At 48.3% G+C, this 26000-nt stretch overlaps 1 protein-coding gene across 8 annotated transcripts; it reads right to left on the bottom strand.

Moving 5' to 3' along the window:
- Window positions 1-290: 290 nt before the first annotated feature.
- On the bottom strand, window positions 291-25770 carry MTMR4 (myotubularin related protein 4). 8 transcript variants are annotated; one of them, XM_082705885.1, is made up of 20 exons: window positions 25235-25328; window positions 24005-24043; window positions 20175-20264; window positions 19678-19794; window positions 19095-19177; window positions 17137-17297; window positions 16924-17020; window positions 16630-16743; window positions 15558-15754; window positions 15168-15296; window positions 14583-14694; window positions 13903-14098; window positions 13481-13666; window positions 13209-13379; window positions 12912-13066; window positions 5491-6499; window positions 5101-5343; window positions 3185-3295; window positions 2834-2922; window positions 291-2616 (listed from the first exon to the last, which is right to left on the bottom strand). In XM_082705885.1, exons 2-20 carry the CDS (start codon window positions 24005-24007, stop codon window positions 2439-2441), a joined length of 3441 nt encoding a protein of 1146 aa, XP_082562011.1. In that variant the 5' UTR covers window positions 24008-24043; window positions 25235-25328; the 3' UTR covers window positions 291-2438. The 8 variants fall into 8 exon arrangements, with proteins under 8 accessions (XP_082562011.1, XP_082562007.1, XP_082562006.1 ...); XM_082705881.1 differs by lacking the exon at window positions 25235-25328 and adding an exon at window positions 25510-25770 and having other exon boundaries at window positions 5101-6499; XM_082705880.1 differs by having other exon boundaries at window positions 5101-6499.
- Between the last annotated feature and the right edge of the window lie 230 nt (window positions 25771-26000).

Raw genomic sequence — 26000 nt, 5'->3', positions numbered from 1 at the left:
AAAAATACAATCCTGTGTGCCTGGTCAACCAGCTGGTGCAATTTTAGCCATTAAACAGAAATAAACCTCACATGAGATGGGATAGAATTCTACAGTTTCCATAGGATAAATTCCTAGTGATCCATAAATAAGAATATAGCAGGTGCCCTGCTGATAAAAAGGAAGTCCATTTAGAAATGGAAATGGTTGGGAGGAAGGAGTATGTTTAAGTCTTTTCTTGTGGCCAAAGAATAAACAAGTATTGAGTTTTCTTAGAAACTAAAATGAATAAAAAGACCCAACAAAGCAGCACTAATATAGAGATTTTATTTAAATTGTATTGAGTTTTTACAGCACATTGCATGTTTGTCACAACGCAACTGCACAGTTTGGATTTTTGGCCACATCATGTCACTTACACCCACAAGAGCTCTGAAAGGAGTATTTGATGAATACATCTGAGCTGAGAGCCCAGAGTCTCTCTCCAAGGCCATGCAGTATGTTCACTGATGGGACAGTCCCTCAAAACAGCCACACAAAAGTAGACAGATACAGTCTCCTCAAATGTTACCAATCTTACTCCCCCTGAAAATGGGCAGAGTGAAGTGCAATGAAACTCAAGTTAATTAAAAAGCCACTCGCAACTGGCAGTAAATTTTAATGATTGAGAAATGCTTAGGAGAATTTTACATATCAGAGACAAGGAATAGTTTGTTACTTTTTCAATGATCTCAGGAATTTCCCAGACACAAATCTCCATTATTCAACTCCATTTAAATGAAAAAAAGTTCTGCTAGGCTGACCTAAATACGCCGAAACTTTTTAGGTTACATCCATGACAAGTATAAAAGCACAGATGCTTCTCTGTAGGACTGAAGAAAAGGTCAGGACAAGTAACAATTCTTGTTCTAAATGCAGATCCTAGTTATTTTCAAATGAAAATTTTTTTTCTAGGAAGCAACATGTAAGTAGCAGTTAGACAGACAGCTACCATAGTTTTAAAACAGGATAAGCCTAAGTGTAATTTACGTTTTATACACCCATGGATTAAGGAAAATGTATAAAGGAAATACTAGTGGTTTCATTATAGGTCAAGGAGACTATATCTGTCCCAACCACAGTACATGGCTATGTCACTGTATCTTTTGGTTAAGTGCCACTGGTACATATTAAGATGAAACCAAAACAAAAAAAGACAGACAGATCAAAAAAAACCAACAACAACAACAAAAAAAAAACACCAATGTTTGGTCCAAGTGGACGCATTTTCTCTCCCAATTTTGGTATCAAGGCTTTTTTCTCTTCTGTTTGGGTTCCATTGTTAAGTGCACAGAAATAAGACAGCAGCATTTGTACTGAAACCCTCACATACCAAACAGCATATTCTAGGAGGTAAAAACCAAATGCTAAATTCTACCCTCAAGGTGTCAAGTGTTCAGGATAAGAAGCAGTGTGACCCAGAGGAGGCAGCAGCCAAGGGAAAGACAACATTAGGGAAGTGGGCAATGGAACAACAACAACAACAACAACAAAAAACCATTGTTTTATTTTCATGCCAGGAGAGGATCAAGGTGTAACTCCTGTGTTAGCACCAGGACAACTAGGAAAAGTCAGGCGCAAAGGGCAGGGCACAATCAGCAAATATTTGACAAGGATCATTTCTGCTTTTCCCTTCTCATTCTTCACAGTGCATACCTCAAGAGCTGCCACTGAGTAACAGAGACTACTTACTGCCTTCACAGCTCCAAATAACAGATTTTTGCCAGAACGGAACACCAGCAGAGTTTTCCTCTGCTCCCCAAAATGTCTCACTCCTTAGAACTGTTGCTCTAAAGTGAATATTCACTGATCCTGGCTGATGAGCCAAGTGAAAAGATACAGCAAAACCTCCACTTGCAGAACCAGTCTTTATACCAACTCCACAGAAAGACAGAACTACTGCAACTAGAGGGAGTGCCTCTAAAGACTGAGCCTTCATGCACAGACACAGAGCACAGAGGAACAGAATATAGTTCGTTTCAAATAGGAATTCCTATCTTATATACTAGAATCTGCTTTTTTCAAGGTGGAGGAGAGATGAATCTGTTTATCACTTGGAGTTTGGTTATACATATGCCTTTCTATTGCTGTTTGGGGCACATCATCAGGCAGTATCTATGAAATCATCATCTTGTGACCACCCCCCCAGGAGAAAAGTGGGAGTTACCAACTCAACATTAAGCTTCCAGACTCTGGGTCTGGATCCAGAACCATTACCCCAAGGTGAGGGTCTCACCAGTAGAAGACCTCCTGCCAAATTGGAATTCCTCTGCTCCAGTCTATGGTACCAAGGAGGATTTCTCAAGACGGTAACTTTGAGCTCTGTGATTTCATGAGCCATACCAAGGAACCTTCAAAAATACACCTGAAGCAGATCCTCCCTTCAAACCTGCTAAAATTGGACAGGTCATCTCTGGCATTCAGCTGGAAGCTGTAGCAATGGGTTTCTTCAGATGTTGGCTCATGAGTTCTCTGGCACGAGATACTTGGATGTGTTCGTAACATGAGTTACAGACGAGAACTGGGTCATAGAGTTGTTGATCAGGAATGGGCAACTTCAGGTGGCAGCAGCCAGCACAAAACACATTCCCACAATTTCTGCCAAAGCACAAAGAGGGAAGAGTACATCAGAAATGCCCATATGCGGAGAATGAATGATACTCCAAAAGGCCTTACATTAGTAAATAGAGAGAAAAGTTGGGCGAAAACAAAAAAAATTCCTATAAAGCTGTCTCCATTTTCAGATTAACTCAACTTAGCTATATATGTATGTTGCTGCTTTATGAGCCATACAGAATCCTACAGGACATCTTACCTGCAATGGTGTCTTCGTTTGGCCAACCAGAACTCACAGTCACAGTTATAGCAATGTGATGCCATATGGTCTGGAACCCAGCGAGTCACCTAACAGAAGGCACAAGGAAAAATTCCAGGTCCTTGTCACCAAATGGAAGAGCAACATTGCAACAAGGAAAGCATCTCAGGAGAAAACAACTGTCTTTATAATTGGCCACTACCTGCTTCTAAAAAGACAATCATCTAGGAGAGAGCTCTTGTCTATAGCATGTCACTCATGCTACTCCTCATGATAGAAATAGGATAACTCCTATTTTGTAAGTATATACTTATACCATACTTACATAACTATGTATTTGCCTGCACATACCTCAGTCTCTTTCTTATCAACAGGTTCCCAGCTTGCTTCTGAAAGGCAGTCCTCACTGTGATCAGAGCCAAAATCTTCTATATCACTGCCATCGGACTCCTTCAAACATGTCTGAAGAAAAGGCAAAGATATCAATCCATCTTCACCATCACTAACCTTCATTGTTTACTAGGCATCAGGGACTATTCTAAGTACATTACATGCATGTACTTCTTTCATTCCTCCCAAGAAACTTAGATGTTTATTATTATTGTCATCCCTCTTTTACAAATAAGGAAACCAAGCATTGAGAAAGTCAAGAGATAGTAAGCAGTAAACCTGGAATTTAAACCTACTACAACTGACCCTGGAACCACACAGGTTTGAATTGCATGGGACCATTTCTATGCAGATATTTTTCAAGAAATACAGTATAGTATTATGTATTTTCTCTTTCTTACGATCTTTTCAGGAACATTTCCTTTTCTCCAGCTTACTTTACTAAAAAACAAAGCATACAATACGTCTAATGTACAAAATGTATGTTAGGTGACTGTGTTATCAGTTATGTTTCTGGTCAGCAGGAGCTATTAGAAGTTAAGTTCTGAGGACTCAAAAGTTATATGGGGATTTCTGACTACACGAGGGGTCAGCACCCTAACCCCTGCATTGTTCAAGGGTCAACTTAACTTTGGCTTCAGACCCATGCTCTTAACCAATATGCTTTATCGCAGCATGAAAATATTATATTCTCATTACATTCTAAACCAGGGGCTCAGAAACTAGGCTCACACGCCAAATCTAGCCCACTGCCTGGTTTTGTAAATCAAGTTTCATTGGAAGACAGCCACATTTATTTACATATTGCCTGTGGCTGGTTTTGTGCTGTAATAGCAGAGTCGAACAGGTAGGACAGAGACTGTATGTACCACAAAGTCTAAAATATATAATATAATATATGGCTCTTTATCAAGAAAGTTTGTGGACTCCTGTTTTAAACCATTATCCTGAATAGTAAGTTGTAAGTCCTGACCATCCCGTCCCAACAAGCAGGCAACAGGCAAGTGGGAATGTCTTAACAGGAGGAACAGAAGTGCCTGTGTTCATGACAGGATACAGTAGCCAAGAAGCTAACTCGTAGAAGCTCCCCAGAACTGTGTCCCCAAACCAGAGGGCTCCCAACACAGTGAAGCCTAGACAGTCCTCATCACCTCTCACCTGGGTTATTCCAAAACACCTTTCAGCCTCCCAACCTGGGTTTCAGCTGCCTCATCCACTTGACAAACTATTGCCAGGATAGTATTTTTAAAATACAAATCTTATCACGATAGTGGCCGAAAATTGTGCTGCCTTGAGGGCAGAATCCAAACAAGGGACCTCAAGCTGACCTTTCTAGTTGTGTCCTGTCTAGTTCTCTGTATCCCTGTCTAGTTCTCCAGTATCAGCTCCTGCCCAACTCCCTCCCGCATGGCCCCAGCACACCTGTATATGCATGTAAATACACGCGTGCGTGCGCACACACACGCACATACACACACACACCTTACCCCTTTGATTAAGCCATCCCATTGGAGTACTTATTGCCTTCATGCTGTTCAGAATGGTATTTCCTTTTCACTGTCTACATATACAAATATGACAAATTCTTCAGTACTCAGCTCAAATGTTACCTTCTCAGGATAGCCTGCACTCCATCCCAGCCCCTAACACCTAATGCTTCCTTCCATGGTAACACTTAAGATCATCATTCTAGATGTCTCTCCCTCTAGTTTATCTCTCCCAATACACTGTAAGCCCCTTGAGATTTCACACTATGTCCTTCATCCTACAGGCCAACCGCCTAATACACTGGCACCCAGCAAGTACCCAATGAATAAATGTTGGAAGGCTGGATGAACAGAATAAATGAATGGATAGACCACAGTGGTGAAACTTACAAAATCATCCTCATAGTCCATGGGTGGCTCTGCTGGAGGGGCACAGCAGTGACGGATGTCGAGCCTCATCTGAAGCTCACGCACTTGTCGACGTAGCTGCTCCACCTCTTGCTTGTACCCTGCTTCGATCTGCCGTAATCTATGCTGGATCACATCCGTAGGAAAGGGGAGTCCATCATCATCCAAGTAGAGAGGAGGCACTGGAGAAGGGCAGCTCAGTGGAACAGGCTTTGTGCTGGAGACCTGCTTTGGATGACCGGACAACCACATCCGGTTATTTTTCCCTCCTGGACCAGTACAGTGTCCATTGGAATGACTAGAACAGACTGGTGACTTCACCCCTTCTCTCTGAGCCCACTGGCCCCCAAAGCAGGGCCCTGTTGCCCGCACCTGCTTGTTGCTTGACCTCTTGCTACAACAGCCATAGGAAAGCAGCCGCCGAGGAGTGGTCTCCCCACTTGGGAATGAAGTCACCATTCCTTGGAAGCTGTCCCAGTTGGATCCTAAAAAAGAAAACTCACTGATCTGGCTCTGAGAAACTGGCTTTCGGGACAATTCCAATGGCACTTTCCCAAAGCGAGGATTTTCCTGTAACTGCCCATTCCTAATATTCCCTCTTTTGCCAGTGTATTCCTCCTTATGAATCAGATCTGGCACAGAACTGGGCTGTTCCTGGTGGGAGATACTTGCCACAGACCCCGGGGGATCCTGGCTGAGGAAGTCAGTGCTTGGCTCTGGAGGAGTTTGGCAGGTAGCACTTGGTGGGTTGCAAAGGGTGCCCAGACTGTGATCTGGAGCACATCTGGAGGGCGCACCTAGCATGGAATTTATCAAGGCCCGTTGGGGGGCACCTGTAAGGGAGTCCTGGGAAGACTCAGGAAAATCACAAACTCCATGACCTTTGTTGGAAGCCACTTCAGAGAGTGCACTGACAGCTTCTTTTTCAGGACAAGGTTCAGGTGGTTCCTCCATGCCATCTGAAGTCCTACTCAGCTCATTGTGGGCAGGAGGGTCTAGAGCTGGTGTCGTAGTCTCTTCCAGGACTTGGATCTCAGGATCAGAGATATTGCTCTTCATCTCCTGGGGCACTGCAGTACTAAGCAGTTTGTAACTTGGAGAACAGCTTCTGTGATTCTTGAAGGGTTTATTGCTCAAGAAGTCTTTCTGGCTGCTGGGCAGAGAGGAAGGAAGACCCATTTCTCCTACAGGCTGCTGAGGACCTCCTGCCCCAGATTCCATGAAGGTCTCGGATTCCTCAGGATTGCTATGCCAGGGCTCCAGGCCTACTCTGGCCTCCTGACAGTGGTTATTGAGGTTCGGGTCACTAGATGTGCGAGTCAGGGGGCTGCTTGTGTCACAGGCAGAAAGCAGATCATCCATTGATCTGGTTTTAGGTAATCTGAAATGACAGACACAACAACACCTCCAGGTCAGTAAACGGGAGCCACCTCCAATATACAGAATCAGACCATCAAAGCCAGAGTTCATAAGAAAGAACATTTATGATTACAAATAACCAATGTCCACTGTAACAAGTCTACTGTGCAAAAAGTGAAAGACATGAACTCTGTCCTCCAGAAGCCAGGATCTGTCCCCAGCTGTTATTAGTCCTTACCCTAGACAATCTCCCTGGGCAATCTCAGCCACTCGTGATTTCAGTGCCTTTTATGTTGATGCCTTCTAAACCTACTGTGCCGGCCAGGACTATACCCGAGTCTGAAATCTAATGTCCAGCTGCCTCTACCATACATAGTAAGACAGAAGGAAGACAATTCTGGAGCTAGATGATATTGGTTCTGACACTGATTAGCCATATGACTGCAAGTGAGTTATTTAACCTTTCAGACATGTGCTTTCTTCCTCTATAAAAGGATCATTATAAATTATACCTTACAGAGACCCTACAAGGATTCAAACTATAGGCAGCCAACAACAAACTTACTAAGACTATACACACCACTTGTCATTTTTACTACTTTCCTTATTATAAATGATCCTTCCTCACAGCAGAAACCAAGACAGCCTTTTACAACCACTTAGCAGCACTGCATGCCTTGGAGTCCGAAGTTACCGTGGAAACTTCCCCAAGTATAAAGCACTCAAGAGTTCTAGAGGCATTCGTGCACACCAAATGGGTTACATTTTCAAGAATGTCTGATTTTTAACACATTTCAAAAGTCCTTAGAGCAATGAAAACTTCAGGGAAACTTGCCAGGAAACAGTAGAGACTTAATCAGACTCCTATTTTCAGATGCCTTAGTCAGTCCAGCCCATGCAGAAAAATTCCTCAAAGGTTGAGTTAAAATATGGCTGATTTTTTAAGTGATTTTTAAATGTACTATGTTTTTTAAAGATTCTTATGTGTGATTTTACTTTTTTTTTAAAGATTTAATTTATTTATTTGATAGATCACAAGCAGGCAAAGAGGCAGGGAGAGAAAGAGGGGGAAGCAGGCTCCCCACCGAGCAGAGAGCCCAATGCAGGGCTCGATCCCAGGACCCTGAGACCACAACCCAAGCCAAAGGCAGAAGCCCAACCCACTGAGCCACCCAGGCGCCCCATGATTTTACTTTCGTGATCAATTTTTTTTTTTTTTAATTTATTTAGTCAGAGAGAGAGAGCGAGCACAGGCAGACAGAGTGGCAGGCAGAGTCAGAGGGAGAAGCAGGCTCCCTGTGGAGCAAGGAGCCCGATGTGGGACTCGATCCCAGGACGCCGGGATCATGACCTGAGCCGAAGGCAGCTGCTTAACCAACTGAGCCACCCAGGTGTCCCTCGTGATCAATTTTGATTTTGATTTTGATTTTGTTTTTTTGTCTTGTGGTATACAATTCCAGGAAGGCAACAGCAACGGTTAGGATTACAGTCTCTGGGGTCCCATAGCCTGGGCTCAAATCCCAGCTTAGTGATTTTTTAACAATGCGACCTTAACTTCTCTAAGCCTCAGTTCCCTCATCATCTTCGGAGAAAAGTAATAGTACCCACCTCTTAAAGCCAATTAAACAATCCATTTCAAAGCACATTGCTCAGTACTTGTCATATTGTTACACTTACTGTTTACTTATTTATCTCCTTCTCTGAAAGTGCCTTGAGGGCAGCACTGTCTTATTTGAATCCCTAGCACCAGCCAATCAAATAATTTTGAGAGATGAATAAATGATCTTAAAATCTAAAATCAAGGGCACCTGGGTGGCTCAGTGGGTTAAGCCGCTGCCTTTGGCTCGGGTCATGATCTCAGGGTCCTAGGATCAAGTCCCGCATCGGGCTCTCTGCTCAGCTTCCCTCTCTCTCTCTGCTTGCCTCTCTGTCTACCTGTAATCTCTCTCTGTCAAATAAATAAATAAAATCTTTAAAAAAAAAAATCTAAAATCAAGTGTCCACTGCTAGGTACCAATTGAATGCAACAGACCAGTGGGGTTCAATATCTGGTGTACATTAGGAGCTCCTATAGATTTTTCTAGATATACAGACAACCAGGTCCATCTAAGACCTATGAATGAGAACCAGGCATCTGTATTTTTAAAAAGTACCACAGCTAGCTTTGTCTTTTTTTCCTTTTTTTCCCCCCTTTTTTTGTTTTACTTTTTTATTATGGAAACTTTCAAACATACAAAAGTAGAAGAGTATGAAGACCTCCCACGTACTCTTGACCCAAATTCAACAATATCAAGTCTCCTATCTTCCACAGCTGATTCCTATCTGGACAAAAGATTTAATCAATAATGCTGGTTAAGGGGCACCTGGATGACTCAGTCAGTTAAGCTTCCGACTCTTGGTTTTGGCTCCAGTCATGATCTCCGGTTCCTGGGATCAACCCTGTGTTGCGCTCTGCCCTCAGCACAGAGTCTGCCTGAGATTCTCTACCTCTCCTCTAACCCTCCCCCTGCTCACATGTGCGCAAGCACGCGTGCGCTCTCTCTCTCTCATAAATATTAAATACATAAAATTTTTAATGATCATAATAATAATGTTGATAGAGACAATAATGCATGAGGAGTTTAGAACAAAGACAGGGTGGTCAGGGAGGGCCACACAGGGTAGATTTGAGCTGGGTATAGCAGAATATGTTGAACTTCAGTGGAAAAGAGAACAGAACACAGGGTATTTTTGATCTAGAGAAAGGTAAAACCAAAGAGAAGTCAGGTCAGGTGTTAGAGAAAGCATTGCTTTTATTTGCATACTATTTGGCCCTCCAAATCCAACTCTCCATCTTGAACTGCCTATTGTATACTTTCTCTTTGCTAATATTTCAATCCCAACCTGCCTGTTTCTCCTTCTCTTGCCCAAAATGACTCTCAACTTCCCAATGTCTTTGGGTTGGTATCAATATCCACCTAGTTTCTAAGCTCAGAGACCCAGGACCTGTCTTTGATAGGTCCCCTCTATTCTTTACTTCTATCTTCCCATATTCGGTCACTCCATAGTCTGCTAATGACTTCTCTACAGTCTCTGATTTTAATCCTTTCTCTTTCCAAACTCTCCTCTTCATATCTGAATTACAATAGTGTTGGCTGATCTCTGTGCTTCCATCTACCCACCTCATTGACCCATTCTCCAAAATTCCCGTTGTCACCAGTTCATAGTGACTTCCTACAATGACTTAACTATTGACAACTGAATCTAAATAAAGTCCTCAGGATAATGTTTAAGCCCTCAATGAACTATCCTGTGTTTCTTTCTTTCTGGTCCTCAAAATGGCTCCTTCTTAACCCCCACCAACTCTAGATAAGTTCTTCTTTTGTTCATTAAACTATCTTTCATGTATGTAATTTCTTTGGACCTCTCCACTACCTTGTTACCAAGCTCACTACTCCCTTTATTCCATTCATTTGTTTGTTCATTTAAACACTTACTAAAGCACCTATTATGTGCCAGGCCAAGCCAGATGCTAAAGACACAAAAAAGCCAAAGCTCCTGCCTGGTCTTCCACGAAAACTTATCTAAGTAAATGGTCACCAAATGACCCCTTTCTAACTTCTTATTTCTCCCAATAGCTTTGAACTACACACATTCTTATTTGCTTAAATGCTAACTTACAACTGATCTCTATTTGTCCTATGTCCGTCTTATTATAGCTTTTACAAAGTATCTTAAATAGGATCAATATCTTCTATTGCATTTATACAAGCCACAAACCTGTACAGTACTAGAGAGCTAGTGGGTATTAAAGAAATATTTACTGAATTGAAAAATTAGGTATTAGGGGCACTTGGGTGGCTCCATCAGTTAAGCATCTGACTTCAGCTTGTCAGATTTTGAGTTGTGAGCTTGGGTCATGATCTTGAGGTCCTGGGATCAACACCCACCACCCCACACACACTGGACTCCCTGCTGAGCCCCTCCTTCACCCTCTGCCCCTAGTTGCCCATAGTTGCTCTCTCCCTCTCAAATAAAAAATGTATTTTTTTAAATTTTTGTAAAGATTTTATTTATTTGAGAGAGAAAGAGCACAAGCAAGGGGAGAGGCAGAGGGAAAGGGAGAAGCAGGCTCCCCACTGAGCAGGGAGTCCAACGCATGGCTTGATTCCAGGACCCTGGGATTGTGACCTGCTCCGAAGGCAGAAGCTTAACTGTCTAAGCCAGCCAAGCATCCTAATAAATAAAATAAGAAAGAAAAAGAATGAAAGGAAGGGAGGAAGGAAGAAAGAAAGAAAGTAAGATAAAAGAAAGATTAGGTATTAATTTAAGGCAGTGATTATTAAATGAGTGATAGAACTTACCCAGAATTTGATAAGTTCTCTCAAATGGGTCCTCTCCCTGGAAAAATAAACTTATGAACCTATACCCAAACTCTGCATTGTTTGGGAAAGGAAGAAAATCACAGAATTCCTGAAACCTATCCATGGGTTCTGACCATGGACTCAAGATCCTAAAACCAATAATTTAGGGGAAAGTGGGCCTTTTTGTTTTCCTTTATAATATTCAACCAATAACTTAAGTTATACTTTAAGAATCCTCCATCAATAAAGATCAAAATTTGAAATGTACATATCCTTTGAACCCAACATTTTCATTTCTAGGAATTTATCTGGCAAAAATATTAGCACAAATGCAAAGGTAACACATATAAAGTAATACTACTGAAATGTACACTTAAAAATGGTTCAGATGGTAAATATTATGTGTATTTTACCCACAACTGTTTTCAAAAACATACACATAGTTAAGAATGTTAAAGCAGTGCTCGCTTCGGCAGCACATATACTAAGAATGTTAAAGCAGTCCCAAAAACAATAAAAAAAAAAAAAAAAAACAGAAATCACCTAAATGGCCAATAGTAAACTGGTTATAAAAGTTATGCTACACTCTAATTTTAGACTGTTATATGCGTCGCTAAAGCAATAAAACAGCTTTATATGTGCTTTAGAGGGATGACAGCCTAATACAACATGGGAAAAACAATCTGCAGAACAGTATGCAAAGTATGATTCTGTTTTTCAGCATCTTAAAATGTTTCTTTTTTTTAAAGATTTATTTATTTGAGAGAGAGAGAGAGCATATGCACACATGGGAGGGAGGGGCAGAGAAAGAGGGAGAGAGAGAATCTCAAGCAGGCTCCCTGCTGAACACAGAGCCCAACACAGGGCTCGATCCCATGACCTTGAAATCATGACCTGGACAGATATCTAAGAGTCAGAAGCTTAACAAACAGCCACCCAGTGCCCCAAAAATGTTTCTACATGACAGTGTGACAGTGTGGCTGTATCTATGTAGAAATAAACATCTGGAAGCACAGGCACTGGAGTGTTAGCAGTGGACGCCTGTGGGGACAAGGGTCTGAGAAGGAGACTTTCATTTTCTACATTTACACTGTTTGATTTTTTTTAAAAAGATTTTATTTATTTATTTGACAGAGAGTCACAGTTGCCTACACAAGTAGGCAAAGCAGCAGGCAGAGGGAGAGGGAGAAGCACTGAGCAGGGAGCCCAGTGAGGAGCTCAATCCCAGGACCAGATCATGACCTGAACCGAAGGCAGCTGCTTAACCGACTGAGCCACCCAGGTGCCCCTCAACTTTTTTTTAAATAGGAACATGCATTACTCTTATAACCAACATCCATTCCACTTCCCCCAAGTATTCAGCCAGAAGATAACTTTAATTTTTATGTCTACCTTTAAATTCTGGCCTTTTTCTGAGGGAGAAGGGGAAGACTATCCCTCTTCTGGGAACCCACTTCCCTGAGAATCAGATGCTTCCAGAAGCTATTGCTGCATATAGCAAAGGTCACTACTACTAATATAGCAAGTACCCCAATGTCTTCTATAGTGAACATAAATCAAACCATTCCCACAAACCTTCCTGAAATAGTCCTTTCTTCTCTGTTCTCCTCTCCCCTGCTTAACTATATGTCACATAGGGTGATAGCTCCAGGAAAGAAGGTAACCAATCTTATCTTAAGTGAGGACCTTGAAAACATCCAGAGAGCCCTCCAGGCTAGCTCTAAGTCTTGGGGCAAGTCTCTCCTTCAACTCAGACAAGAAGTTGCTTTTAAATATCTTATTTTTAAAAAAGGAGAACATGAGGTGAGACACAAAGCAATCACTGCCTTCCTAGTGGAGAGAGGAGAGAGCAAGAAAGACCCTTGTTGGGCGCCTGGGTGGCTCAGTGGGTTAAGCCGCTGCCTTCGGCTCAGGTCATGATCTCAGCGTCCTGGGATCGAGCCCCACATCGGGCTCTCTGCTCCACAGGGAGCCTGCTTCCCTTTCTCCCTCTCTCTGCCTGCCTCTCTGCCTACTTGTGATCTCTGTCTGTCAAATAAATAAATAAAAAAAATCTTTAAAAAAAAAAAAAAAAAGAAAGACTCTTGTTACCTGTCCAGAGAGCGGCCAGAGAACTCCTGGCTCTGAGTCACTGGAGAAAGGTAGAGATCCATGGTCTCCTCCCCGAGTGTACATGGAGACGATGCTGGCAAATAAACAGCTGTCCAGAGGTGCAGGGCCCGGACATGACACACAGGATGCAGGACCTAGGGAAGCAGCCCCATGCCAGTGTTTTATGAGCCAGTCCAGGTCCATCTTCTTTCTCTCAGCCCTCATTCTCCCCACTGCTCAGGCTGTTCTCCCTGGAGCTCTCGAGGCAGTGGCCACAGAACAAGGGTTGGGACTTACCATGTCGGAACCAGGTGTGTAGAGGAAGTTGTGAAAGTTCTTATTGCCAGCCCGCAGGAGAGCCCACACAGAGCAGGTCCGCTTGTAGATGTTGCGCTTCTCTCGCTCGCAGGGGTTATTGGCCAGGAACGTGCCGTAGAGGCAGGAGTACGTGTGCTGCACCAGTTTGACCTAGAAGGCCGTACTAGCTCACACCTGGGAGCCTTGGCCACCTCTCCCCCGCCCCCACCCCCGCCCCCAGTCACAGGCTTTACCAGGAGTGGAGGACTTACCAGGAATGCTTCATTAAACTCAAACAGGCAAGGGAACTGCTTGAGCAGCTGATGAACAGAATCAAGCCACTGGAGGAACACCGGGCACTGCTCGTTTTGGTCCTCTGCATTCTCCTGGTGGCCGCAGCGGTCTCCAAACTTGTGTCCAAAATCTAGCCAGTCAGACTCTACTAAAACTTGGAAGCCCTGCAGAAAAGAGAGGCCAAGCATAGGGCCTTTCTGGAAAGGCTAGTGTGCTACTCCCCAGGGGATGCCCAAGGCAGGGAGCTGGCCGCTACAGGGAAGCGCAGAACTGATCCTAGGAGAGGACTCAAAGCTACCAATGTCCTATACTAAAAGATCCCCAAGACAGATCCATAGAGCCCAACACCTTCCCCACCCCCCTTTCCCTCTGATCTTCCACTCCCAAGCCCACCCAGTACCTCCAGTGTCCTGTAATATGGGTCCAGCAGTATCTTGGCCAGGGCTACGATCTGTGGAGTCCGGTCCCAGCCGTCGGAGCAGTGCACCAGCACAGGCCGGCCCTCCCGATCCACGGTATTAGCCACGAGCACGGCCGCCTTCAGCATCACTGACAAGTGCTGCAGCCATTTTGTGCTCTCCAGGGCTGACAACCAGCTACAGGAGAGCAGAAATCAAGCCTGTCACCAAGGGCACTGTGGCTCCAACAGTCTCTCCACCACCCATGCCAGCCACACCAAATGAAGTCCCCAGGGAGGGCTGAAGCCAAGAGGTCCAGTGCGGGCCCTTCTGCCAGGAGCTATCTGGCAGGGAGGTAAAGAAGACAAGACTCAAGGCACACAAGGGACTGGGGACCGAGGGAGGAGTGGGAAGCATCACATTTAGCCGTGCTTTCCCCAGTTCTCTATGTTCTTTAAGTAGGACTTCAGATCCAAACCAAAGGGACCCAGTGTGCTGTGGCCGTTCCAGTGCTGGCCAATGAGCAGAAGATGTGCTCTTGGAACCGGCCCGCTGCACCAGGCCCTCAGGTCTCCCATATCTCCACACCTCCCATTAGCCCCACTCATCTTCTAAGAACCAGAAGAACTGAATGAAGGACAAGACGAGGGGGGACAGAATGGGGCAGGCAGGGACCACCTACTTGCTGGGGTCAGGCATCTGGCTACACACAGCCCGGAGATACTGGAAGCTGTTCCGGATGGCGTGAATGTTGGCCATCCCCATGAACACGACCTCACAGTTGGGGTAGTACTCTGTAGACGTACAGACGAGGGTGGAGCCTAAGAGCGCGTCCCAGAAACAGCCATCCAGGACAAGAGCGGTCCCCGTGGACCAGGCTTCCCCGGGCTGGGGGACCACTCAGCTCTGGATGCTCAGGTGCCACATGCTGACAGCAGTAACGAGGACATTACCAACGAGTGATAGTCACGGTACTACTCGTAATGACAACACACAGTAAATTCTCAATATACAGTAGCTGCTCTATGCTGATAATTTTTATGATCATCCCTAATTTGCAGATAAGATAATAAAATTGAGACCGATCTAGCGAATGAGTCACTGCTAGATAAGAGGCAGAGTCCTGATTCCAAGCCAAGTTTGTCTGGCTCTTTCCACTGTACAAGCTGCCCCAAGCCCCTCCTCATCGAGGCCACCCAGAGCGCAGACTGGCTACAGACGGGATGCGGATGCGCGGGGGATGTGGCGGGGGTTGTAAGAGCCATACCTTCGCACTCACAGCCTCCACCCTTGGCCCGGTTGGCCACTGCCGCCGTGTAGGAGCGAGCGTCCAGGATCAGCAGCTTCTGGGGGGCTGCGGTGCTCTCTACTCCAGAGCACGCAGTCAAGGAGGAATCTAAACACACAGCAGGGAGTAGACCGTGAGTCAGCCAGCCCAGCATCACCCTGCCCTGGGACACACTCTTTCAGCAGAGAACAGACAACTGGATACCCCGGTCCTCCTACAGCCTCCCAAAGGGCAGAGACCCTGGCACCCTGTGTGTTGTCATCTTCTTCCCATCCTCTCAGGAGGTGGGGGGAGGGAAGGGCTCCCCAAAAGCCAGTAAGGCCAAGGTGGGGGCTCTCCAGGGGGTCAGCACCGCCCACAACACCTTACCGAAGTCAGTGTCACATGCCTCGCTGGCATCACTATTCCCAGTGCTGAGGGAGCCCCCAGTGGCTCTTGTCCCTGGGTCCAGGGCACAGGCTTTAGCGATGGATGTGACCAGGTACTCATCGTCCGCATTGCGCCAGCCCCACCAGCTGATCTCCGGCTGGCTGCAGCGGGCGATGGCAGCCCCGTTGCGGAGGTGTCTGACGAAAGGGAAGAAACCATCATTCCCTTGCCATCTGCAGTGCCCACCGACCCCCGCCCCCGCCCCAGGCCTACTGCCAAGGCCTCAGGGGGCTAGACCAAGATCTCCAGAGCCAACAGGGGCTACCCATTCACCCAGGCCACAATAACAACCAAAAGCCCTTGACATATCCAGAGGGCTCTACAGTTTACAAAGCACTGTCACACATTTCTTGGATGCTCTCTGTGTTCCCAAGGTGACCATGACTTCTTGACTTTGCACAGCACCTGCTCCAGGTACCAACACCCAGCAGGAGAACAAGCCTGAGCCCAGAGCAGAACAACTCCAAAACCTCACAGCTATTATCTGTTTCACTCTACTTTCGCTACAGTGTTCTAGTGCAGGTGATCCACAAGCACTTTCAGTAAAGAAACAATAAATGTTCAGCTTCACATGTCACAGCCTGTCTCTGTCACGCATTCTTTCTTTTTGGTTTGTTTAAAAAAAAAAAAAAGCAACCCTTTTAAAATGTAAAAACCATTCATAGCACTGGGCTGTACATGAAACGGGCCGCAGGCTGGATTTGGTTCACTGGGCCATAGTTGGCCAACCCCGGTTCTAATGCGACAATTTACACACACAACATTGTACACACATTCATGCAACATTTTATAAACACACACACACACACACACACACCCTCCAAAAAAAGTAAAGTGAATGTATTCTCCAAAAGCCTCATCTTTAGAAGAAAAAAGCCGAGGTAGTTTTTGATTGGAAATTATTTCATTTTCTGCAGGGTATCAATTCCCACTCAAACGGACAAAATCTCCACTTTTGACTCTTTCTTGCATAAAAAATGTCCTCCCTACTTCCTGTCCCCTGCTGCCTCACCTATACACAACCACCGGGATCCGCTTCCAGGAGCGGAAGGAAGCCACATTCTCCAGCTCTTTGTCTGTGATCCACACAGGAACCAGGAGCTTCTGCGGGTAACTGGGGCACAATCTGTGAAGAGACCAGATGGGGTCACCAAGCTCAATCTAAGGCCTATGATAACAAGATCCCCAGGGATGGCTTTGTGGGAAGAGAGATAAGGAGTCCTCCTCTCTCACAGAACGAGGGACTCGGCCCAGCGAGATCTGAGTCTGGCTTGGTATTTTGGTTCTCCTCCCCCTGCCCTCTCACTTGTAGTTGCTGTTGATGTGGGAGACTCTCCAGACATTCTGCAGATCAAAGCCCATCCTCGTGAGCTCAGCCTCTTGCCGACATCGTATGTGCTCTCCTGCAACACAGCCCCCATGCCTGCCTGTCAGCATCCAAGTGCACCATGTCCGTGGGTGGAGGAGGGTTAAGAATCAAGAGATATGAAGCCTCCCAAATAAAACAGCCTGGCCTTACCCGGCTGACACAGGTGGGTATGCTGGTCCTCCTCAGTCAGCCCCAGGCACCAGGCATGGTAGGCGAAGGCAAAGAGGTCTTCAGGCTTGGCAGGTCGCGCCGTGGCCCGGCTTAGCCGTGACAACCACTCTTGGCACTGCTTGAAAGTGGAGAAGTGGCACCTGCCAAGGCAAGAAGCCACAGAGTGAGGCACGGGGCAGGTGTGCCTTGGGGTCATAATGGTCAAAAACAAGGCCCACAAGAAGGCTGTGGGGAGGGGAGGATTTAAAGCAGGAGGTAAGGCACAGGAACCTGGGGGAGGACCAGGGACACTGGCCAACACCCAAGAGAATTTACCTTTTTGACAACTGTCTTCCCAAGAACTCTAGTCCTTGGGATATACTTATCCCTTCAAATGGGGCCCTACCATTTCTTACATCAAATCCAAACTCTACCACATGTCCCTGAATGTCCCGGTACTCCATGTTCTCTCACGACTCCTGCTGCAGGCAGGAAGTCCTGTTCACACCATTCCTGTCTCCTTGTTTCTCACTTCCGCTTGATAACGCCTCCTCTCAGCCAAGCCACATCCTACTGACACTTTGAAGACAGCCCTGTCCCCCCTCTTCTTTGAAGCCTTCCATGCCCACTCCATTTTACAGACCCGTTCTTCTCTTAGTCTTAACATGCTTGAGAGTTTTAAACAGTAAGTTTTCCCATAGCATACTGCTACTGTTAAGTCTTCCTTTGGCAACTAGACCTCAACCTCCTGGAAGAGAAGGCCAGTGTGGGTTATCCTTCTGAATCCCTACAGTCCTGAGCACATACAGGACAGACTCTAAAGAGGGCACTCTACTTTTTTTTTTTTTCTGGACACTCTTTTAATGATCCTTGGAGTCATTCCAGACTTCTCTTTCTCTCATATCCAATCCGTCAGCAAATCTTGTCATCTCTCCCCTCAAAAATCTGAATGCTTCCTGCCATTTTGGCCACTACCACCCTAGCCAGGCCCCCACGCTCTCTCGCTTGGCTAACTACAATAGCTTCTTAACTAGTCCCCTCCGCCTCTTCCCTTGCCTTTGTGTCTGACCCCCTTCCATCTATTCTCAACAGAGCAGCCAGAGTCATTCTACAGAACATTAATCAGATCATATCTCTCCTTTACTCAAAACCCTGCAGTGGTTTCTCATTTCCCTCAAAGTAAAGGCCAGTCTTTATGACACTCTGACACCTACCTTACCTCTCAGATCTTATACCCCACTACTCTCACCCACATGCTCTTCATTCCAGCTACACAAGCCTTCTTGCTATTCTTCCAATACGCTAAGTAAAATACCTACCTCAGGGCCTTTGCACTGTTCTGTCTGCCACCGTCTTCACTCAAATATCTACATGGTCATTTTTTTCAGGTCGTGAATCAAATGTCACCTTTTCAATGCAACCTTCTCTGATCCTATTGTTTAGAGCTACAACTCTACCCACATAGCACTCCGTATTCCCTTTCCCCGCTTTACTTTTCACCTTTACGTTTACTATCACTTAATATATTTTACTCATTATTTACTGCTGGTAACTACCCATTGGAATATAAGCTCCATGAGGGCAGGAAATTCTTTTTACTAGTATTCTGCTATATTCCCAGTGCTTATAACAGTCTGCCATAGAGTAGAGGGGTCAATAAATGTATGTTAAGTGAATTAATAAATCAACCCACAATGCCAACCCTAGGTGCCTTCACCTTCACTACCCTGTTTAATCCCTATGACAACTCCATGAGCTATACGTTATCCCCATTTTTTCAGATCAAGACACTGTGGGTCAGGAAGTTGACCTCCCAAGCAAGAGAGGGTTTCTACCTTTTCTTCCACATGTGGGAAGTGAGACAGTATTTTTCCTTCTTGCTCCAGAGAAACCCTACATCAGAGAGGTCTGGGCAGGAGCAGGGACACAGGACCTGAGTGTAGCCCCACTGTTCTCACCTCACCACTTTGGAGTCCTTGCAGGCAATGTGCAGCTGGAACATATCACGGCTCTCCACAGTGTCAATCATCCGGAGGGGGACCTTTAGAGGAAGGGCAAACTAAAGCTCAGCTTCTGTTACTCCTTGTGCCCATCCCAGCCTAGATGCCGATGTAGCCACACAAGGAAGGAAGCTGACACTGACTGAGGGCCAGCTGAGTGCCTGGTAACTGTGCAGGGTCCTCTACTTACGTGACCTTAAAGAATAATCACAAGAACCCCACAAGGCAGATATTTTCAGACCAAATTATTCGGGGGGAAATTAAGCCTTGGGTGATTTAAACAAGGTCACACAGTTGTAAGTGGCACTCTTCCCAACAATGCCACTGTGCCACTGGGTCAGCAACAGAGTAAAGGAAAGAGAGAAGAGGGGAGGGAGAGGCAGAAAGACAGACCCATAGCAGGAAAGCAAAAAGTTAGCAAGAAAAAGAAGGGAACCCCAACTTCATTTGGAGACAGGATCAAGACCAGCACTGGAGCAATCTCACCTTGAACCAGGCAGGGATTCTGCCTTGGGTGTGGGAGAACAAGACAGAAACTCACGTTGATGACAGAATCTTTGAACTTGATATGCAGCCGGTAGTTGGAGATGGCAATGAGAGCATCGGCTGCCCGGCCCAGGAACTCCACTCCCTCACCCTGCAGCACTGTAAAGGGCACCTGTCGAGGGGCAGAGGAACCCTCAGTCCAGGAGGAGGAGAGTTCCAGAGGAACCTTCAGTCCACTTCTCCGTTCCCCTCCCCAACCCTGACCCATGGGATCCCCTCTGGAAAAGCTGGGCCAAGGCAAAACAGAAGAGTCCTCTCCACAGTAACAGCACCAGGCAACAGCTGCACAGGAAAGCTGCCTTTCCTTCCCTGGGGCCAAAGGCTCCACAACGCAAGTACAGACAGATTCCCCTCCCTCAAGAGACCCGGAAACAGGAAGCCAAAGCCCCAGTACTGGATCCCTTTGGAGATGTTGTTTGTGGGGAGGGAAGGAAAGGTGTTTTTAATTTGGCAGAGAGCTCCACCCACCCTGGGCCCCCACCTCCTCCTTACCTGCAGATTCTCCTCCTCTTTCACTAGTTCCTTGGGGGGAAACAGATCCTTGGCTTGGATGTACTCCAGGCTGGGGGGCCCCTCCTCACCCTGTAGGGAAGGCCTCAGCCCTAAGTCAGCAGGCTCCACTTGGCCCATCAGACCTCATTCTGCTCCCCTCCCCTCAATAAACCTGCATACACCCCGTACACCCTGATAAAGGTTTGGTCACCAGAGAATGGAAAAGAGGACTGGCTTGGTGGGAAGGGTGATGTGGAGGGGATACTCAAACCCATTCAGCCTAAGGGAAGAGTAAGCTCCAAAGAGGAACTGGGAGTCTGCACTCCTCGAAGAGCAGCAGAACCAAATAGAACCAAAATTTCCCAAATGGAGGAAGAGAGAAAACTAAGAAAAAGACAGGCAACAATGTGAGGGAAAGACAGAAGTGGGAATGGGAAGTGCCGCCCTGAGAAAAAGGAACCAGGTGTGGCAGCTGGTTATGGAGACAGGAGGGAAAGCAGGCACCTAAGGCCACAGACTCTTCACTCTGGTAGGTGAAGGAGACAAAGAAAGAGGAGCAGGTTGGGGGATTCAGTCCCATGCCTCTAGAGGGCCTTCATGGATGTTTTCAAAAGAAGGATGTGTTTTGGAGCTGAGCTTATCTTCCAGTTAGGTCCTCAGTGCTGAAGAGCCCCCACCACCTACCAAGCAACCTGCCCTGCCTGCTGATCAGAGGGGAATTCCTACGGAATACCCACAGCAAGCAGAAGTAACTCCTCTCCCAACCAGCAGGGAGGGGTGAAGAGGGGACCCACGGGTCTGGGAGAAACCAGGAGACCCAAGGAAGGCCAGGGGAGAGGGAAAGGGAGACAGACAGAGAGAGAGAGAGAGAGGAGGCCTGGCAGCCACCCACGGGGGGGGGGGGGGGGAGAAGGAGGGGAGGGGTGGGAACATCTGAGAGGACAGATGGGGGAAGCTGGGAAGGAGCATTAAGCCAGAGGGGGGGAGGAGGGGAGGACTGGGAATGATGCAGAGGTAGGAGCCCTGCAGAGGCAGGGAAGATGGAGAAGAGAGGCTGTCTGGGGGACAGTCAAGGAGAAAAGACTGGCGTGTCAGGTGAGGTATGGAGTGGTGGAAGGGGGAGGGGACCGGAGCCAGGCAAACAGCTCAGATATCCTGTGCTCCCCGACGGGCCCCCTAACATCCCAGATCAGCCACATCCCACATCCCCAAGCAAGGATGCTGCGGGTGGGACCAAGATGGAGAGGCGGAGGTAAAGGGATGTACCCCTGCAGGGCGGGGCCTGGAGATCTGCAGTCAAGGGCAGTGGCTGCGGGGCCAAGATGGGTCACAGAATTTACACATTCACACACACGCTTTCCATAATCCCCGGCCCCCGAAGATGAAAGCAAGTCCAAGAAAGAAAAGGAACCCCCCCTCCACTGCCCGGGGCCACGGGAAGCGGGATGAGCCAAAATTCGGAATCGCAAGGGCTGGCGCTGGGCGGGGCTGCGGGTGCAGCAAGCACTGGGACCCCCGGGCCCCCGCAGACCAGGCCAACACTTACGAAGCAGCTGAGCATGGAGCAGGAGACGCGGGCGGTCAGGCTCATGGTCGCGGGCGGTCTGGGCCAGCACACATGTCCCCGGAGCCGCTGCGCTGCCCGCCAGTGCCGGACGCCCGCCGCATCACGGCTGCGGGCCCGCCAGGTGCAGCCGCGGCGACCAGGAGGCAAGCGCGCTGGCGGCGGGGCCTCCGCGCGGCTCCCGCGCGCCTCTCCCCTCCTCTCCACAATGGAGCTAGCCCGGCTCCGCCCTCCGGCACGAGCGCGGAAGGGAGGGGAGCCAGACGAGGGGAGCGCCCCGGGCCGCGCGAGAAGGGGGGGTGGGGGCGGATCCTCGAGGCCCCGCCCACGGCTCCAGGCTCCTCCCTCCTCGCGGTCCCCTCCGGCCGCGTGCGAAGGCGTCCTCAGGGGACGTCTGGGGGCTTTCGCAGTCTGGGCGGCGGGACTGCCCCCAGACCGCGTCAGAGGGTAAGGCAAGCCCTCCTACATCCTTTCACTTCCCATATTCTCAGTGAACCAGCCCACACCCCTCTTTTCACACTCTGTCCCCATGTCCTCCCCACTCTGAGTTCCCCCAGTGCCTGTCCTGAATTCCCAAGATAAGGCTCACCTACAGTTGCAAGGCCTCCTCCTTTTCCTACAAAACCACCACCCACCACACCCCTGTCCACCAGTGTCCTCCAATCCCATGACGTCACTAAATCCCACTCCCTTTTTTGCCCTTCTGAACAGACACTGGTCTATCCCAGGTTGGCCACTCCACACTCCCGAAAGGGAAGTTCTTGAAGGGTTTTATTCCATGGCCCCTGCCCAACCCTACCTTCAGCTCCATCTCTCCCTTGTTTCACATCCTCTGACGTCTAGATAAGAAAGTCCTTCTTGGAGAAGAATTTGGTGGGGGGGGGGGGGGGGCTAGGAAAGAGAAGACGGGAACTGCGGACCACAAAAGCTATGCAAAACAAAACCTGAAACCCAAGAGTAGGGTATGGAGGGAGTTGGGTAGAGGGCCAAGGAATAAGGAGGAATCAGGCTCAAAGTGTCATCAAAAGTCTCGGAAGGAGCTGTTTGGGACCCCACACTTCCTGTGCCTGGTAACTTTCAGTAACTGGGGCTTTGGTTTTGCTCTGTGGGGGGGAAGGGGGAATAGGAGAAAACTTGACATTGTATTAAGCATCTACTATGAGCCAGGCAGGCTGCAAACATTGCCTCACTAGAACCTGTCAACTCTCCAAGAATTAACTGTTAACTCTCCAAGAATTAACTGTTTTGCTGGTGAGAGGTCAGGCTTAGAAAGAAAATATGCGAGTTACCTAAGCTATTCAAGCAGTGGTGCTAGGATTCAAAAATAGACTGTGCTCACTCTAAAGTTCATGGTCTTTTCAGAGTCACAGAAGAAAAGAGGAAGGGGGCTATCAGTTGGTGGGAAACAAGACAACCAGGCTTTCTAGGGAAGAGACGAGAACCACATACCCCCATGCCTGTGGAGGAAAGGAGAGAGTCCTCTCACCAACTGAATTCCTTAACCTGCACAGGGGACACTGGAAGAAACTGAAAAGATACAGCCAGAGCAAGGGCCCAGTATAGGCCTGGGCCTGCAACTCTCTGTTCTCTTTTCATCTCACGCTTCCTCCTCCTAGTTCTCAGGGGTTAGCTAAGGGGTTCCCTGAATGTGAGGTGAGAGAAGGGCATTTACAGTTAATGGAAGGTATACAGGATCATTTTCACCCCTAGCCTCACCCCCTGTGCAGCCCAGTGATATTCTGGGCCCCTTGAGGGTGCTATCCCACTATATATCCAGTCAGCTATTGAGTGCAGTAGCTTAAAAGACAGCAGCATCTTAAAGCTGGAGAAACCCCACTGTTTTGATGGCCTCACTCCCAATACAGCACCCACAATATTCAAGGGGCTCACTAGGAAGCGCAAGTATCTTGAGATAAAGGAGGCCTGACTTTTCAGACCAGAGCAGAGAGCTTCCACCAGGCACCCAAGAAGAGTAAGAGAAGGGCCATTATGAAAGGCTATGAGAGCCAGTGGTAATATTCGGAAGGTATAGCATACATAACATGTGCAGGAAAAGACTTCTAGAGGCTTCCTGTCCCAGTGCTGTATATTGGCTGGTGTTTTGCAACCTAAAGAAACCCTAATTTATTTCCAGGAGAGATGAGCCTGTTTAGAGGCTGAACCGAGTAGCACAGAGCTCAAGGTCCAGGAGGGGCAAGACAGCTTCACAAAAAAGACAGAAGGATTACAGAAAATACAACAGTCTGAGGAAAGAGAGAATACTCACCATTCTACTGTGGTGAGGGTCCTGGCTGCCTGCTTCTTACTGTAAAAAGACAGAAACATAACATTAAAGAGCACCATTAACATTACCTTAGAATCAGCCAATGCCACACATCTACTCCTAACCTCTTCAGCGAATTTCACGGAGAACTGGCCTCTCCCCGTGTCCCCTTGCCAGACAGAGGCAATGTGAGCTACGCGGGAAGAAAGCAACAAGTGATTCTGCAGGGCATGGAGTCGGCCCCAAAGTTCTGGCGCAGGAATGAGTGTCATCCAAGATTATCCGGCAGAACTCAAGAATCCTGATTCCCAGACCAGAAGGAGAAGAACACTCCAAACACTGTTCCTTTTGGGAAAGCAAAAGAACTGCCAACTCTGAAAAGAGAGGCTGCCCAACCTGGACTTACTTCTGGCCCTGGAGGGACATGAAGCCACAAGAACGCTCTGCCAGCCTCCAAGTCTGGAAGTAGCACCCACCTGACCTGTTTACTGGGGGCAGAGTCCAGAGTGGAGGACAAGAGGGAGGGGACCACAACCTGTGAGCCGAATGCCTTCTGGCAGCAGGAATGCCTTCTGGGCAGCAGGACTCAATAGGTCCTGCTTAAAGTATTTGACACCAAGTGGGATGCTGGTTTGTGGGAGGAGGCCACACAACAGAGACAGAATCAGGCCAGCCTAAGGCCTCAGAGTCAGTACCTGTCAAATGGGCCCCAGTAACAGAAATTCAGGATGGGCCTCCTTGGCCCACTTAGGGAGGCAGGCCCAGGTTTTCCTGACACTTTCGCTCATGCCTGCTATCCGAGCTCAGAAGTCCAGCAGTTCCCTGCGGAAGGCTGCGGGGATAAAAGCCTCCATCTGTGGTCCTGCCCGCCTCCCTGATCACAGCCCACCCTTCCTCACGGGGGAGCCAGCAAGAGGCAAGCCAGAGGTGCTGCCTCACCGCCCACTGGCACGCAGCCTCGGGGAAACGGAGGGAGGGAAAGAGGGACAAGGACCAGGCCTGGGATGCCCAGGGCTCCCGGACCAAGGGGATCTGGCCCCGGGGTGGGGGCGGGCCAGCCTGGCAGGAGAGCCCAGGTGTCCAGGTTCTAGAGGCGGAGCCTAAAGATTCGGAGGCGGGGCCCGGAATGACAGAGGGCGGGGCCCATGAAAGCCGGAGGGGCTGGGGCGGGGCGAGGCAAGACGCGGTCGTTGCGGTTCCCAGACTGGCAGTGCACGGGGCACGGTGACTCACCCAGGCGGCGTCCGCCCGACCCTCCGAGGCCGCGCTCTCACCACTTCCGTCTCCCCCAGCTGCCGAGGCCGCGCAGCTTCGACCCCACCACGGGACCTCTTCCCCCATCCAATCGTATCTCCGGTCTGTGCCCGCCCTGGCCAATAGCCACACCAAGTCCCGCCCTGCCCCCACCACGCAGCCGCCGCCCTCACTCTTCACTCTGCTCATTGGTCAAATGGGGCAGACGCCCTCCCAGCCTTTAGCCTATCGGGTGCCGGAAGACAAGACAGTACCTGGAGAGAGGAGGCACGGCCCCGGAGAGGAGGCTCGACCAATGGGAAATCACAGCGCGTCCCTACGGCAGCCAATGACAGAGCAGTAAAAGGGGGGCTGCTGGAAGAGGCTCCAGGGGCCGGAAGTGGGGGTGGCTGTCGCCTACTGGTAGCGCAATTGAAGGCGGGCCCTTGTAAGGGCTTAGGCCTTACAGCCACTTCCGGCGACGACCACGCCTTGGGAGTAGTTCTCAAATAGATTCCCGGTGGCACCGCAGTTTATCCGTTTCCAGTTTTGGTTTCGCTGCGGTCATCATCTCGTCCCAAACCCGGAAAGAGAGAAAAGACCCCGCAGGCTAAGAGAGGAGGGAGGCCTGGGCGCGAGGTTGTGTCTTCGGTCTTCTCCGAATGGAGGCGGGAGGGTTTCCTCTCTTCTGCGTCGTGACGGGTTCCTCCGACCCTTACTTTGCCTCAGCGAGCCGACCCTGCCGTCCTTCAGGACCTGCATGGTG

This window comes from Mustela nivalis (genome assembly GCF_964662115.1).
Source record: "Mustela nivalis genome assembly, chromosome: 17".
In the NCBI taxonomy this organism is placed as follows: domain Eukaryota; kingdom Metazoa; phylum Chordata; class Mammalia; order Carnivora; family Mustelidae; genus Mustela; species Mustela nivalis.
This window is presented reverse-complemented; position numbering and strand designations above follow the sequence as displayed.

Coding starts and splice junctions, on each gene's coding strand:
- MTMR4 (XM_082705886.1), bottom strand. CDS start 25,444: ATGAGCAGAGTGAAGAGTGAGGGCGGCGGCTGCGTGGTGGGGGCAGGG. Junction 15,755..16,629: donor ATCCCGGTGGTTGTGTATAG/GTGAGGCAGCAG, acceptor CCCTTTCGTCAG/ACACCTCCGCAACGGGGCTG. Junction 3,296..5,100: donor TGGACTATGAGGATGATTTT/GTAAGTTTCACC, acceptor CCTTTTCTTCAG/ACATGTTTGAAGGAGTCCGA.